At 56.2% G+C, this 17,029-nt stretch overlaps 1 protein-coding gene across 1 annotated transcript in view; it reads right to left on the reverse strand.

Moving 5' to 3' along the window:
- UNC45B (unc-45 myosin chaperone B) overlaps nt 1-16,811 on the reverse strand; it is a 41,528-nt gene extending 24,717 nt beyond the window's left edge. Inside the window, exons 1-3 of the mRNA XM_054008721.1 lie at nt 16,725-16,811; nt 11,040-11,201; nt 9,566-9,602 (exon numbers count right to left, since the gene is read on the reverse strand). Coding sequence (XP_053864696.1) covers nt 9,566-9,602; nt 11,040-11,201 — 199 coding nt within the window. The 5' untranslated portion in view covers nt 16,725-16,811. The remainder of the gene's footprint in view (nt 1-9,565; nt 9,603-11,039; nt 11,202-16,724) is intronic.
- Between the last annotated feature and the right edge of the window lie 218 nt (nt 16,812-17,029).

The raw sequence follows: 17,029 nt of genomic DNA on the forward strand, positions 1-17,029 counted from the left end.
CATGCCACAGATTCCCTGTGTGACCTTAGGCAAGTCACTTAGTCTCTTTGTGCCTCAGTTCCCCATCTGTGAAACGGGGATGACAGTGTAGCCCAACCTCACAGGGCAGTTGTGAGGATAAATACCCGCAGATTGCGAGCTGCTCAAGTATTATGATGGGCACTTTATAAGTACCTAAGTTAGCTAGACTCACAATAAAGGCAAAAAAGACAACAGTTGTGGCAGTCAATGAAAGGGATTAAGCCACTGCAAGACAGGCAAGGCTTAGAGCCCACAGGTACCAAGTGAAACAAAAGGTTTAGTGATTCTGAATTAAAAGGAGAAAAATAATAAGGGTGGAGAAAACGGATTCCAATCTGACTCAGAATCAGAGAAAAAAGGGCTAAGAGATAGTGGGTCAAACATCACTAATTCCGTCTCACTGCCACGGGTGGAAAGAGGGAACAGAGGGACAGTAGAGGTCACCATGCCCTTGATGTCCTTGGATTTGGGGGGTGGGGAACCATGAGGACATGCGTGGCACAGACGTAGCCCAATGGACACTGCTATTCAAAAGATTCAGATCTTGCGTGCGTGAGGCTCACATGTACCTAGAGTGGGATCCACACTGACACTTGAACATGGATTTTTGTCTAGGGAAGAGATTTTTTTTTTCCCCTATTAGGACTCTCTGTTGCTTTTTCCCTATAAGTTCACTGAATGGATTTGCCAAAGTAAAAAAAGAACGTCCATTTTGAGTCAGACCAATGGTCCATCGAGCCCAGTATCCTGTCTTCTGACAGTGGCCAATGGCAGGTGCTTCAGGGGGAATGAACAGAACAGACGATCATTGAGTGATCCAGCCCCTGTCATCCAGTCCCAGCTTCAGGTGGTCAGAGATTAGGGATACCCAGAGCATGGGGTTTCACCCCTGACCATCTTGGCTAATAGTTATCCTCCAGGAACTTATCTAGTTCTTTTGGAACCCCAATATAGTTTTGGCCTTCACAACATCCCCTGGCAATGAGTTCCACAGGTTGACTGAGCATTGTGTGAAGTAGTAGTTCCTTTTGTTTGTTTTAAACTTGCTGCCAATTAATTTCATCAGGTGATCCCTGGTTCCTATGTTATGTGAAGGAGTAAACACCACTTCCCTATTCACTTTCTCTAACACCATTCATGATTTTATAGACCTCTATCAGAACATCCCCTTAGTAGTTCAAGCTGAAAAGTCCCAGTCTTTTCAATCTCTCCTCATATGGAAGCTGTTTCGGACCCCTAATAATTTCTGTTGCCCTTCTCTGTACCTTTTCTAATTCTAATATATCTTTTTTTCAAATGGGGTGATCAGAACTGCACACAGTATTCAAGATGTGGGCGTACTATGGATTTATATAGTGGCATTATGATATTTACGGTCTTATTATCCATCTGTAGTGAGTCGGTGTGGCTCCCCTCCTGTCCAGAAGAGGGAGCCCACGTGCCGGCACCAGAGTGGGTGGGACCACCACCGCCTGTCCCCGCCCCCCGGAAGTCAAGGGGCGGGACAGGAAGTATAAAGGCCGGCCGCCAGAGCTCAGTTGGAGCCCAGCCACCGCAGGGAGCAGACGTGCGGCCGGGAGCTCCTGCCCAGGAGACCGTTGAAGACCGGGGCTTGGACCCTGGCTGGCCTGAGCTACCCCGGGCCCGCTACGAAGAGGAGCCGCCGGAGCCCGCTCACGCCCGCCACTGGGAGAACCCCTGGGAACCGGACCCCACTAACCCTGAGGGTGAGACTGGACCCGAACCCCTCCGCCCCTGCTGCTACCCAGAGGAGCCGCCTGGGGACCGTTGGCCTGACTTCCCGGCAGAGCTACCGGACCTGCCACCGAGCCCCGGCCCAGAGGAGCCCATGCAGGTGGATTGGCCTGAGCCCGGCGCGACGAGCGAGGTAGGATCTGAGGGGGATCACGGAAGTGGCCCGGGGATAGCCGACCCCGGTCCGGCTGCAACTGAATGTGAGCCTATGTCAGTGTGTTGCGGTCTGGATACCCCACTGACCAGCAGCGGCAGCAACCGCTGTTAGGGCCCCGGGCTGGAACGCAGTGGAGTGGGTGGGCCTGCGTTCCCCCCTGCCACCCCCACTCACGGGTGGCAGGCATCCCCCTCACCCGACACTCGGCTACAGCAAGCCTAGGCGTGCCTTGCGTGGGCTTTGAACTATTTGCTCGCTCAGCCCCTGCAAACGAGGGCCTGAGCTTACCTGTGTTGGCCCCGCCCTGATCCAGGGCCTGGCCTCTGAACTATTTGCTCGCTCAGCCCCTGCTAACAAGGGCCGGAGCTTAACTGTGTTGGCCCCGCCCTGATCCAGGGCCTGGCCTCTGAACTATTTGCTCGCTCAGCCCCTGCAAACAAGGGCCTGAGCTTACCTGTGTTGGCCCGCCCTGATCCAGGGCCTGGCCTCTGAACTATTTGCTCGCTCAGCCCCTGCAAACAAGGGCCTGAGCTTACCTGTGTTGGCCCGCCCTGATCCAGGGCCTGGCCTCTGAACTATTTGCTCGCTCAGCCCCTGCAAACAAGGGCCTGAGCTTACCTGTGTTGGCCCGCCCTGATCCAGGGCCTGGCCTCTGAACTATTTGCTCGCTCAGCCCCTGCAAACAAGGGCCTGAGCTTACCTGTGTTGGCCCGCCCTGATCCAGGGCCTGGCCTCTGAACTGTTTACTCGCTCAGCCCCTGCCAACAAGGGCCTGAGCTTAACTGTGTTGGCCCCGCCCTGATCCAGGGCCGGGGCTTTGAACTGTTTCCTCGCTCAGCCCCTGCAAACCCGGGCCTGAGCCAACCGTGTTCGCCCCGCCCTGATCCAGGGCCTGGGCTTTGAACTCTTTGCTCGCTCAGCCCCTGCAGTCAAGGGCCTGAGCTTTAACTGTGGCTGCTCCGACTCTGCACTAAAGAGCCGGAGTTCCGGGACTAACTGACTACTTGTTCCCACAGCAGTGAGTCGGTGTGGCTCCCCTCCTGTCCAGAAGGGTCGAGCCCCGGCTAGGACCCACTACATTTGGCGCCCAACGTGGGGCCCGAGCCCCTGCCCCTGTGAGAAGGGGCTAGAGGGGGAGTGGCAGTTGCCCCCCCCGTTCTAAGGAATGGATATGGAGCGGCTGTTTCAGCTGCTCACGGAGAGCCAGGAGCGGCAGCAGACGGCCCAGCTGCAGCAGCAACAGCAACAGCAGGCCGCTCAGCTCGCACAGCAACAACAGCGAGATGCCGCCCAACTCCAGTTGCAGCAGGAGCAGCACACAGCCCAGCTCGAGCAGCAGCAACAGCTGGTGCGGCAGTTGGGAGTCCAGCTGCAGCAGCTGCTGGTCACGCTCCCTCGCCCCGCGGCGGGGCCGGCGGGGGAGGCTGCGGAGATGCCACGGTTAGCTGCCCCCCTTCGCTTGACAAAGATGAGCCCAGACGACGACCCGGAGGCATTCCTGGTCACGTTCGAGCGGGTAGCCCTCGTCGCCGGGTGGCCCAGGGACCAGTGGGCTACCCTCTTAGCCCCCTACCTGACGGGGGCGGCCCAGGTGGCCTATCGTGGATTGGCGGCTGAGGAAGCACGGGACTACGACCTGGTGAAGGCCGCGATATTGGACGCCCTCGACGTCAGTCCCGAGACTTTCCGACAAAGGTTTCGGGGCCAGACTCACCCCACCGGGGCCCGACCGCGGGTGGTGGCCCAAACCCTGAAAGAAGCTTGCCGACGGTGGCTACAGCCCGGCACCCGGACGGCGGAGGAGGTAACCGAGCAGGTGGTGTTGGAACAGTTCGTGCACACCCTACCCTCCCGAGGGCGCGCCTGGGTGCTTCGCCACCGGCCGACGACGCTGGCCCAGGCAGTGTCACTAATGGAGGACTTCCTGGCCGCCGAAGATGCAGTAGGACCCACCTTCCGCCGCCCCGGGCCCGAACCAGCCCGCGGCGAAAAGAAAGGGGGACCCCTGAGCGGACCACGACACCCCGCACCGAGGCCCGACCCCCGCCGCGAGATCCGGACCCGGCACGCAGACCCGGCGCCTCGGACCGGACCAGTGGCCCCGGGCCAGGGGCCCCCAAGGGCTCGGCGAAGCCCCCCCCGGAGCCCAAGCCGAGAAGGCCCCCGGAGCAGACGACCGGAACTCGGACCCTGCTTCAGTTGTGGGAAGATGGGGCACCTCCGGCGAGACTGTCCGGAGATGGACTGCAGCTATGGGCAAGTGTGGGCGGGCCACACTCGAGCCAGGCCGGCCATGAACCCCAAGCTGACCATCCCGGCGGCCGTCGGAGGACGGACGACGCGGGCCTTGATCGACTCAGGGTGTGGTCAGACGTTGGTCCGTAAGGACCTGGTACCGCCGGGTGAGACCCGCCTAGGATCTATTCATCTACAATGTATCCATGGGGATGTCCGACCATACCCCAGCGCCCGGGTCCCCCTAACCATCGCGGGGATCACCCGACACCTGGTGGTTGGGGTAGCTCCCCATCTTGCATATCCTGTGATCCTCGGTCGGGATTGGCCGGCCTTTGAGGAAGTCCTACGGTCCACGCCGGTCCTGGGGGCTGATCGGTTGGGGCCCTCCTCAGAGGACCCCGAGCAGGGTCCGGCGACCGAGATAGACGACACGGACGCAGCGGGACCGCCACCAGAGCCGGCCCCTCAGCCCCGCTTCGATACCGATTTCTGTCGGGACCAGCGAGAGGATCCCACCCTTAGCCGCTTCTACGAGCAGCTCGCGGCAGTAGATGGGAGTGTTGTGGACCCCCAGCGGGCCACCCTGTGGCCCCATTTTGAGCTACGCCGGGACCGGCTCTACCGCCTGGACCGTGACCCCCGCACCCAGGAGCCGCAAACCCAACTGTTAGTGCCCCTGTGTCACCGGCGGGCGGTAATGAAGTTGGCCCACGATGTGCCAGCCGCCGGGCACCTGGGGCGAGAGAAGACCCTCGCTCGAATCCTGGCGCGCTTCTTTTGGCCAGGAATCTCTCAGGAGGTGAAAGAATATTGCGCCTCCTGCCCAGAGTGTCAGAGGGTCGCCCCGCCCGGGATCCCCAAGGCGCCCCTGGTCCCCATGCCAGTGATGGAGACACCCTTTGAACGGGTCGCCATGGACCTCGTGGGCCCCCTCCCGAAGAGTGCCGCGGGGTTTCAATACATCCTGGTCTTGGTGGACTATGCCTCTCGGTTCCCCGAAGCTATCCCCCTACGAAGCATTACCGCCCGGTCTATCGCGGGGGAATTGCTGAAAATCTTCGCCCGAGTAGGACTGCCTAGAGAAATACTGACCGACCAAGGAACGAACTTCACGTCCCAATTGTTGCGACAGGTATGTGCCCTCTTAGGCATCAAACAACTCCGGACGTCCGTGTACCACCCGCAGACGGACGGGTTGGTGGAGCGGTTTAACCGCACTTTGAAAAGCATGTTGCGGAAATTCCCCGCAGAGGACCTCCGCCACTGGGACCAATTCCTTCCACCCTTATTGCTAGCCATCCGAGAAGTCCCGCAGACCTCAACAAAATTCTCCCCTTTCGAGCTGCTGTATGGACGCAGACCGCGGGGCCTCCTAGACCTGATGAGGGAGACCTGGGAACAGTCAGCGTCCCCAGCCCAGGGCCTCCTGAAATATGTCATCCAGTTACAGGAGTACCTTGCCCAGGCCGGAGCCCTGGCCCGCGAAAATTTAAAGACAGCGCAGGAACGGCAGAAACGGACCTACGATCAGGGAGCCCAAGTCCGGGAGTTCCAACCAGGAGACCGTGTCCTACTCCTCCTCCCGTCTAGTGAGTCAAAATTGTTAGCCCGGTGGCAGGGACCTTACGAAGTTGTGCGTAAGGTCGGTCCCGTCACCTACGAGGTGCGGCAACCGGACAAGCGGAAGGAAACCCAGCGGTACCACGTCAACTTGCTGAAACGGTGGCAGGACCGGGAGGGCCTCTTAATCAACCCATGCCCGCCCGAGCCGGAATTGGGACCCCAGGTACCCTCGACGGATGACCCCCCGGCACCCCAATTGGGACAATCGCTCACGGAAGAGCAATGTAAACAGACTAACTGCCTGCTGAAAACCTTCAAGCGAACCTTCACGGCCGTACCGGGCCATACGTCCCTGGTCAAACACTCCATCCAGACCGAGCCGGGAAAGGTGGTTCGAGAAACGACCCGGCCCCTGCCCTATCGGATGCGGGGTGCGGTCGAGGAGGAAGTAAGAGCCATGCTGGCTCTGGGCGTCATCGAACCGTCGCAGAGCGAGTGGCGTAGTCCGGTGGTCCTGGTGCCCAAACCGGACGGTACCCGCCGCTTCTGCATTGACTTTCGGAGGGTAAACGCCATCTCGCGCTTCGACGCCTACCCGATGCCCCGTGTAGACGAGTTACTGGGCCGCCTGGGGGAGGCCCAGTATATCACCACTTTGGATCTTAGCAAAGGCTACTGGCAGATCCCCCTCGAGGAGACCTCAAAAGAGAAGACCGCCTTTGCCACTCCAACGGGGCTGTACCAATTCACACGGATGCCATTCGGTCTCCATGGAGCCCCAGCCACCTTCCAGCGGCTGATGGACAAACTTCTGCAGCCCCATCAGGACTATGCGGCGGCGTACATAGACGACGTGGTCATCTATAGCCGCGGCTGGGAGGATCATCTGCCCCGGGTTGCGGCGGTCCTAAGGTCCCTAAGACAGGCGGGCCTGACCGCCAACCCCAAAAAGTGCCGGATTGCCTGGCAAGAGACCAACTATCTCGGCTATACCGTCGGGGGCGGACGGGTCAAGCCCCTTGTCGGGAAAGTTCAGGCCCTCCTGGACTGTCCCACCCCATCGACCAAACGGCACGTTCGGCAGTTCCTGGGCCTCGTCGGGTATTACAGACGGTTCATCCCCCAGTTCGCGACCATCGCAGCACCCTTAACTGGGCTTCTGACGAAGGACAGCCCCCGGCAGGTACGATGGTCCCCCGAGTGTGAAGCGGCCTTCCGGACACTGCAGAAGTGCCTCTGCCAGGAACCGGTTCTCTATAGCCCAGACTTTAAACGCCCATTCATCCTGCAGACGGACGCCTCTGGCGTAGGATTAGGGGCAGTCCTGTCCCAAGAAGTGGAGGGAAAGGACCACCCCGTAGTATATCTCAGCCGGAAGCTGTTCCCCCGTGAGAGGAATTACGCCGTGGTGGAAAAAGAGGCCCTCGCGGTGAAGTGGGCCTGCGATGCCCTGCGCTTCTACCTCCTCGGGGCCCCGTTCACCCTCGTCACAGACCACGCCCCCCTCCGGTGGCTAATGCGGATGAAAGATAATAATGCCCGCATTATGCGGTGGTACCTCGCTTTACAACCCTACGCATTTACGGTCCAGCATCGAGCTGGTAAGGACCATACGAATGCGGACTTCCTATCCCGCATAGGGGAGATGGGAGGACCTGGCCCCGACAGGCGGGAGCCAGTCTTAAGGGGGGGGGTGTGTAGTGAGTCGGTGTGGCTCCCCTCCTGTCCAGAAGAGGGAGCCCACGTGCCGGCACCAGAGTGGGTGGGACCACCACCGCCTGTCCCCGCCCCCCGGAAGTCAAGGGGCGGGACAGGAAGTATAAAGGCCGGCCGCCAGAGCTCAGTTGGAGCCCAGCCACCGCAGGGAGCAGACGTGCGGCCGGGAGCTCCTGCCCAGGAGACCGTTGAAGACCGGGGCTTGGACCCTGGCTGGCCTGAGCTACCCCGGGCCCGCTACGAAGAGGAGCCGCCGGAGCCCGCTCACGCCCGCCACTGGGAGAACCCCTGGGAACCGGACCCCACTAACCCTGAGGGTGAGACTGGACCCGAACCCCTCCGCCCCTGCTGCTACCCAGAGGAGCCGCCTGGGGACCGTTGGCCTGACTTCCCGGCAGAGCTACCGGACCTGCCACCGAGCCCCGGCCCAGAGGAGCCCATGCAGGTGGATTGGCCTGAGCCCGGCGCGACGAGCGAGGTAGGATCTGAGGGGGATCACGGAAGTGGCCCGGGGATAGCCGACCCCGGTCCGGCTGCAACTGAATGTGAGCCTATGTCAGTGTGTTGCGGTCTGGATACCCCACTGACCAGCAGCGGCAGCAACCGCTGTTAGGGCCCCGGGCTGGAACGCAGTGGAGTGGGTGGGCCTGCGTTCCCCCCTGCCACCCCCACTCACGGGTGGCAGGCATCCCCCTCACCCGACACTCGGCTACAGCAAGCCTAGGCGTGCCTTGCGTGGGCTTTGAACTATTTGCTCGCTCAGCCCCTGCAAACGAGGGCCTGAGCTTACCTGTGTTGGCCCCGCCCTGATCCAGGGCCTGGCCTCTGAACTATTTGCTCGCTCAGCCCCTGCAAACAAGGGCCGGAGCTTACCTGTGTTGGCCCCGCCCTGATCCAGGGCCTGGCCTCTGAACTATTTGCTCGCTCAGCCCCTGCAAACAAGGGCCTGAGCTTACCTGTGTTGGCCCGCCCTGATCCAGGGCCTGGCCTCTGAACTATTTGCTCGCTCAGCCCCTGCAAACAAGGGCCTGAGCTTACCTGTGTTGGCCCGCCCTGATCCAGGGCCTGGCCTCTGAACTATTTGCTCGCTCAGCCCCTGCAAACAAGGGCCTGAGCTTACCTGTGTTGGCCCGCCCTGATCCAGGGCCTGGCCTCTGAACTATTTGCTCGCTCAGCCCCTGCAAACAAGGGCCTGAGCTTACCTGTGTTGGCCCGCCCTGATCCAGGGCCTGGCCTCTGAACTGTTTACTCGCTCAGCCCCTGCCAACAAGGGCCTGAGCTTAACTGTGTTGGCCCCGCCCTGATCCAGGGCCGGGGCTTTGAACTGTTTCCTCGCTCAGCCCCTGCAAACCCGGGCCTGAGCCAACCGTGTTCGCCCCGCCCTGATCCAGGGCCTGGGCTTTGAACTCTTTGCTCGCTCAGCCCCTGCAGTCAAGGGCCTGAGCTTTAACTGTGGCTGCTCCGACTCTGCACTAAAGAGCCGGAGTTCCGGGACTAACTGACTACTTGTTCCCACAGCAGTGAGTCGGTGTGGCTCCCCTCCTGTCCAGAAGGGTCGAGCCCCGGCTAGGACCCACTACACCATCCCTTTCCTAAAGGGAGTGCCTTCACTGACGTTTGGGATCTTTTTAATCTTCAGTTTTTAAGGACACGTTTATCAGTGTAGAAAACTTTCATCCCCCTTTAAGCACAATGGACATGCAGAGCGGATTCCTGTGTTCTTGTTCTCCAGCACTCCCCATTCTATGAGCACATGGAACAGGGATGCTCATTTCATTGTAAAGTTAAGAGGATGAACTTTATATGAACTAGTATAGAATCCTGGTATTTAACGTTCTAAGCAAAACAATTTTATAGCTGATTTCTTGAACTACACCAAACAGTAAAGCTACATGAGTACAATAGATAGGTTTTGCGTAAATGAAAAGGTAAATACAAAAAGGGTATCCCATAATTAACTAACACCAAACGAATAATAAAATCAGTTAAACTCAAACTTTTTTTTTTTTTTTTTTAAAGCGGACATAAAACCAGATCTGAGAACAGACTAGATGGAGGAGCAAATGCCTGTAGTGAGACTCAAATCCCACGTTTTAGAGCTCTCTTTCTGCTTACCTCTAGAAGCATCCGATGCTGCTTGGGCATAGCTCTCCTGTCAATTCAGAGGGAAGAGAGATTTATTAGCTATAAAGATGGGCAATACACACTCTTTCCTTACTGGTATAGAATCATAGAAATGTAGGGCTGAGAAAGGTTGTCACGTAAGACACATTGTAACAGCTTCCAGTACAACCATTGAGCAATGGAGGATCTCCAAAGAACTGGTTCTGCATCATTTCAGGTTTTTCTCCTGGCCATATCAGCAGCGAAGATGATCAGGCAATCAGCAGGCTTGTGTAGGATGGTCTTTTGTAGAAATCATCACAGCAAGTCATCGTAAACCAGTCTAGTGTGAGTTAGACTCCTTTGATGTGTGTGCTCACAACATATTGTGGATAAGCAGGCACCCAAGTTCATATATTGCAGAGACACGTCTATATAAAACTTACACAGAGGCAGAAGGGTCAAGAATTCAGATCCCTCTGCTACCAAAAACCTCTATTGTTTGGGCTAAAGATCTCCCTTAACTGGTAAGCAGCATGGGACCCTTCTCTAGAGGCTGGGCCCAAGGCTAACATTCCTCAGCTAGTACATTATGCCCTGGAGGCATAGTGGGATGTAGCATCTGGTATTTTTGCTTCACCCTCAAACAAACAGTGTCACCTGGAATTAACCTCCCCTTGGTAGTGAGTGCTGGCAGAGTTAATACTGCAGGGCTATGGCTCTTTGGCGGGTTGAGAATAACTGAAGGCCTCTGTTTGTATGGTCCCTGCTTTTTAAGAACTTGTTTCCATGTGGTTTGTACTAGGCAGTGTGTTCCAGTCAGATCCTGTTTGTTTCATAGGCAGGAAGCCTCCGACACAAGGACAAGCGGCTGAGGACAGTGGCTCAACTCCATTCCCTCCCAGTAAACAAAGCCCTCCCGGGGTGGGGGGGAACTCAGTGGTTTGAGCATTGGCCTGCTAAACCCAGGGCTGTGAGTTCAATCCTTGAGGGGGCCTTAGGGATATGGGACAAAAATCTGTCTGGGGATTGGTCCTGCTTTGAGCAGGGAGTTGGACTAGATGACCTCCTGAGGTCCCTTCCAACACTAATCTTCTATGATTTTTAGCCCTTCACACTAGACCTCTACAAATACTTGTCACCAAAGTGACATTATGGCCCAACCAGAAACACTCCATGGAAAGAAAAATGCACTTTAGTGTATCTAGATCAAAGTAACATCTTCGAAATTAGTTGTGACGCAGGTGGCTCAAAGCTATTGCAGAACACCAGTACCCTGCATGTCCCCGGGGCTCACAAGTTGATATGCTGAAGAGAGCAAAACATTTTGGAACTGGTAGTGCAAGTGGCACTGTTTTCTATATTAAAAATAAAGTGAGCAGATAAGCCCCGCAATGCCCTAAACCCACCTGTCCGCCATCACTAGTTGCTATAATCCTTTACTTCCCCCCCCAATCCAGCCCCAGTTCAGAGGTTCTCATCTCACCTTTTTCAGGAAGCAGGCTGCCCTATTCCTGTACAGCACGGCCTGCAGTGACTTGTCCTTGGTAAGTTTCATGGCTTTGGTGTAGCTGTTAATAGCATTCTCATAGTCGTCGGCCTGAAAATACTTATTGCCTTCCTCCTTCAATTGAGCCGGGTCCTCCATCTGGGGAAGGAAGCCACAGTTCAGCCTCTCATAATCTTCCGGGCAGTATCAATGTAAGTTAATGCTTTTGTTAATATTTGCAAAACGCGCAGCACTTTCGATGCTCAAATACCTGCTTCATAGGGCGCAGGGAAGAGTAAACATCTCCCTTGTACTGATGGAACAGTGATGCATAATGCTGGATAACTAGCGCAGGACAATGCAGCGTGTCAGCATCAGGGTAGCAATACTGGGATGGGGAGTTGCTCTAATTTGTCTCCAAAATCTTTTCACAGTCCTTTCCTGATCATTTTGCTGCCCTGTATTAGGGAGCTAAGCATTATGGAATCAGGGAAGTTGGACTGAATGCGCCAAAGACGAAAGGAACTATTCCTCCATCCACGCTGGATTCTTTCTTAATGTACATTTATTTTAAACAGAAGAAGTCTGGAATTCCAGATCCCAGTGCCTGGGTAGTGTGACAAGGTCAGGCCAGACGGCTGCAGAAGGGGCTGGGAAAACAGGTATGTTTGCCCTAGAATGCTAAAGACCCTTTTCCCCACAAGCTGGGAAGGGGTTACTTCAGGTCAATTAGGGACACCTGAGTCCAATTAAGGGCTGCCTGAAACCAGTTAAAACCTCTCTGGGGAGGGGGCGGGGGAAAAGACAACTGCAAGGCTGGCGGCAGTAGGGAGATCGGCTTCTCCAGTGTGAGAGACTGCGCCCCTCCCCATAGGGGAGACACCCAAACCCAGTGCCTGTTTAGGGGAGGGACTGACACCCCAGGGCCAGCGACAGGACAACTCCTGCCTTAGTAAGAGGATCAGGGAAAGCTCTCCCCTTTTTTTCAGTGCGTTAGAGACTGTTTTCCCTTGGTTTGGCAGGGGAGCACTCCTCAGGCCTGCCCTGAGGCCTACCAGGAAGGCTCTGAGAAACAAACCCCGAAGAGGGAAGACAGACACGCTCCAGAGTGGGGCTGATTTACCCCAGACCCCGGCCCTGCCACAGGAGGGAGCGCTAGGTCCGGCGAGGCAGACAGGCTGCCTTGCCACAGTAGTCAAACCTCGAACCAATCTGATCTCATGATCTCCCCCCAATGCATGCAGCTTCAGCAAGAGGCCATGCATTACAGATTTTAACACCAGCTCTTACAGCCACTTCACTGAAGGTTAAGGAAGCAGGGGAGAGCAATTGAAAGCTCATATTGCCATCACTTGGGAGTACCAGCCCATTGTTGCTGGAAGTGTAGCTGCTCTTAAAACTGGCCCTGGAGAATGCTGGCAGCTTATTTACATATATTGATGTACGTGATGCAACTCCAACCAGGAAAGAAGTGGGATTGTTAAAGTGGAGACTAAAGATAAATCTAGGCATGGCCCAACACCTTAATAAATACTCTGCCACTACCTCTAAGCTCTTCATTAACCTCACTAAAAACTGAGGCAGAGTGGCAAATGGGAATTAGGATATGGAGGTAGAAATTACCACATCCCAGGTGGAAGTCAAACTCAAACATCTTAATGGGACTAAATCAAGGGCCCTGGATAATCTCCATCCAAGAAATTAAAGGAACTGGCACATGAAATTGCAAGCCCAATAGCAAGGATTTTTAATGAATCTGTAAACTTGGAGGCTGTACCCTATGACTGAAAAATTGCTAATATAGTTCCTATTTTTAAGAAAGGGGGAAAAAGTTACCTGGGAAACTACAGGCCTGTTAGTTTGACTTCAATTGTATGCAAGATTTTGGAACAAATTTTGAATGAGAAAATAGTTAAGGATAGAGGTAATTGGGATAAAATACAAAATGGTTTTACAAAAGGTAGATCGTGCCAGACCAACCTGAGCTCTTTCTTTGAGAAGATAACTGATTTTTTTAGAAAAAGGAAATGCAGTAGATCTAATCTACCTGGACGTCAGTAAGGCATTTGACACAGTTCCACGTGGGAAATTATTAGTTGGGGTTAATATGAGAATTGAAAGGTGAATAAGGAACTGGTTAAAGGGGGACTAAAATGGGTCATTCCAAAAGGTGAACGGTCAGGCTGGAAAGAACCCCACTGCCTGTCTGGGGTTCTGTCTGCCCCCCGACTGCCAGTCTGGAGTTCCTGGCCGACGGCCCCACTCAGCCCGCTGCCAGTATGGGGTTCTGTCCGCCAGCCCCTGTAAATGTATTATGGGCATGCAAAACCTTAAATTACAGTAAGTGAATGAAGACTTGGCACATCACTTCTCAAAGGTTGCCGACCCCTGGTCTATAGTATTACACTGCATTTCTGTGGTGAGTGGAGTGGAGTGGTTACCCGCTCCTGCCCTGCGGGGCTAGAAACAGCCCAGGAGAGGGCTGTGGCTGGGGCAAGAAGCCTGGACTGATTGGGGCAAAGTAGGCTTAGCTGGTGCCATGCCCCAGTCAGGCCCAGCTGGCCCCTATAAAATGCTATGAGTCAGAGGCCCAGGCAGTCTCCCTCTGCCTGTAGAGGGAGAAGGGCCTGGCTGCAAGGTGCCAAGAAAGGAACCTAGTTTGGAGCAGGGCTGGGGAAAGGCCTAGGGAGCCAGGGAGCTCTGGCCAAGGAAAGCCCCAGGCTGCAGGCCTGGTAAGGCCCATTAGGTATTGGGTTGCAGGGGGCAGCCCATGGGTAGGAGAGGCAGCAGGTCCGAACCCCCTTTGCCTATGATGAGTGGCTTACACTGCAATCTGCCCCAGTGAACGGGGGCTAGATGGGGACTGGCAGTAGCCGAACACTGAGGCGAAGTGGGAATAGGGGGTGGGGGTTCCCCTGGGAGGGGGAGACCCTGAGGCTGGGAGGGGTACTGCTTGGGGGGCAGCACCCCAGACAAGGGCACCGGGGTCCTGGGAGGGACACAGGACCCACGGTAAGGTGGATCACCAGCCTGCAGAGGGCGCTCTGGATGCTGAGAAAGCTAATTCCCTGAGGACGACCAGCAGGAGGTGCCGCAGCAGTGAGTCAAGACCCTTAAAATTGGTGGAGAATGCGGGCACATGCGGTCTGCCCTGATACAAGGGGCTGGGCAAGGACTGTGGACTATTGCCTGAACGTTGAAGGTGGAGACGCAGAGGGTGATGGATCCCTGTTACACCGGGGTCTTTTTTTGCTGAGACTCCGGGTGTTGTCCCTGGGTGAGGCTCAGGTCAGTGCTCCAGTGGAAGGGGGCTGATGACCCACAGGACTGCGGGAGGCGCAATGGGTCCTCCAAGGACAGATGGCCCAGCTGGTGGAGGAACAGCGGGCCTTGTAGAAGCTTCTCCGGCGTGTGTTCAGGAGGAACCGCCGAGGGAGGCGCCCGGCCCTAGGGCCAGGAGGCCCAGAACAGAACTAAGGACTTAAGTCTGTGCCAGGCATGGGCACATAAAACTGGACTGTCCCTATGGGGCTGGGGCCAGGGTTCCTCAACCCGAACTGGGACGGCACCCAGTCCCTCAGACAGCACACTGGGTAAGGGAACCCAGGCGGCTGCGGGCATATTGGGCCTGTGGGAGGCGGGGCCACCTTTAGCGGGACTGCCCGGCCCCAAGGAACACAACTCAGGGCAACCCAGGAAGGGTTGGCCCAGCGAGGGACAACGGAAAGAAGCAGGAGGCCTGGGCAACACCGAGGTGGGGAGCCTGTTCGCATTGCCGGGAGCTGGGCCACCTACAGAAAGACTGCCCCCTGGGGGGGAGGGGGAAACGCACCTGGAGGCGGCCGAGAGAGTGGCTGACTGCCCAGTGGGGCACCCAGGGGAGGTGGCGGGGACCCTGCGAGAGGGCGGGACCCAGACCATTGCCAGGGAGGTCAGTGACCAGGATACCCAAATGGACTGGGCCCAGCAGGAGGCCGGGACCCAGGTGGGGGTGGACAAGGTGACTGTGGGGACCCAGACCCTGAAAGAAGAGGGCATGGGGGGACTCAGACCTGCGGACACGGCTAGAGGCCGTGGAGTTGGCCCGCAGGAAGGCCAAAACCCAAATCTGGGGCCGGGAGGCTACAGAAAGGAGGTTGGCGGGCCTGTAGGGATGACCTTGGAGGGCTAACTTCAGGGAGCCCAGGCAGAGAGGCCCCCTTCCCCCAGGGCTGGGGGTTTTGAGGGGCGTGTGTGTAGCGGAGTGGTTACCCACTCCTGCCCTGCGGGGCTAGAAACAGCCCAGGAGAGGGCTGGGGCAAGAAGCCTGGGCTGATGGGGCAAAATAGGCTCAGCTGGGGCCATGCCCCAGTCAGGCCCAGCTGGCCCCTATAAAAGGCTATGAGTCAGAAGCCCAGGCAATCTCCCTCTGTCTATAGAGGGAGAAGAGCTTGGCTGCAAGGTGCCATGAAGGGAACCTAGTTTGGAGCAGGGCTGGGGAAAGGCCTAGGGAGCCAGGGAGCTCTGGCCTAGGAAAGCCCCAGGCTGCAGGCCTGGTAAGGCCCATTAGGTATTGGGTTGCAGGGGGCAGCCCATGGGTAGGAGAGGCAGCAGGTCCGAACCCCCTTTGCCTATGATGAGTGGCTTACACTGCAGTCTGCCCCAGTGAGCGGAGGAGCTAGATGGGGACTGGCAGTAGCCGAACACTGAGGTGAAGTGGGGATAGGGGGTGGGGGTTCCCCTGGGAGGGGGAGACTGGGGCTGTGAGGGGTACTGCCAGGGGGGCAGCACCCAAGACAAGGCCCCCCGGTCCTGGGAGGGACACAGGGCCAGCAGTAAGGCGGATCACCAGCCTGCAGAGGGCGCTCCTGACACTGGGAGAGCTAATTCGCTGAGGACGACCAGTAGGAGGCGCTGCAGCGGTGAGTCTTACATAAGCATGAAAGAAGGGGCCAAACTGAAGTTAATTTTGCAAGACAATAACTATGGAATATTTTGGCGTTACAGGAAAACATTTTCAGAAGCAAAAACCCCATGTGAGTTTGTCAAAAGTCAAATGTTGACACGGCCATTTAAAAAAATCTTATAAAATGTCAATCAACTCTAATTGTTAACGAAATCCAAAACCAGCTTTTTAAAAATCCAGCCAACAAGGCAAGTAAGAAAAAGTCTAACTAAGGACTTCCTCAGGTGAACGACTCATGTTGTCCCTACTCCTAGGAAAGGATTTCTAGAACCAGCTCAAACACTTTCCACTGCCAGAACTGGTGTACAATTAGTACGCCAATTGGAGTGGTTTGCTAGGCCGAAGCATTTAAAACAAAACCCAAACTGCTCCTCAGCGTGAAAGGGGCTGATCTGGCTTTTTAAAAGCATTTAAAGCCAGAAGATCTTTTTATTAGCAGCCAATTTGTGTGTGTGTGGGGGGGAAGAGGGTTGCAGTCTTAAAACTCAGCACAGGAAGCAGTGGGGTCAGTGTGCATGCATCACATGCTGAGAAAAGACCCTATCTCGCATTTCAGTTCCTAGCCATATTTGGGCAGCATTAGCTGCCCCTGCAGCCTGTCAGTGTCACCTGTCACTGAACTCAGAGTTCCCCACCCCCGCAGCAGAAATGCATTCCAAATAAAAAAGTCAATTCCTTAATGTCCTAAGGCAGTGCATTGCATCCCGCTGGTTCCTGCCCATCCCTGCCCTCCATACCTGAGGTGGAGAATTCAAAATGCTGCGATGGTCACCAGCTTGGGACACTCACTCTGCTTTGCTGAGCCTGTCCACTGGCTTCCTCCCCTTGTACTACAGGGATAGGCTGGCCTCCCGGGCTTTATATAGCTCAGTGACATGGTCAGGGAGCCTAGGACAGTGAGCCAGTGGTTGGGGGTGAGGTCAGATTTCAAAAGGAAAAGAGTTTCTTGAATTGGAGGATTCTGATGCCTCCTGGTAAAAAGCCGAAATGCATTTCAAACACCTGCATTGCGGTCGCCGAAAGCTGGACTCTGGGCTTTTTA

Source organism: Malaclemys terrapin, chromosome 18 (assembly GCF_027887155.1).
Source record: "Malaclemys terrapin pileata isolate rMalTer1 chromosome 18, rMalTer1.hap1, whole genome shotgun sequence".
Lineage (NCBI taxonomy): Eukaryota > Metazoa > Chordata > Testudines > Emydidae > Malaclemys > Malaclemys terrapin.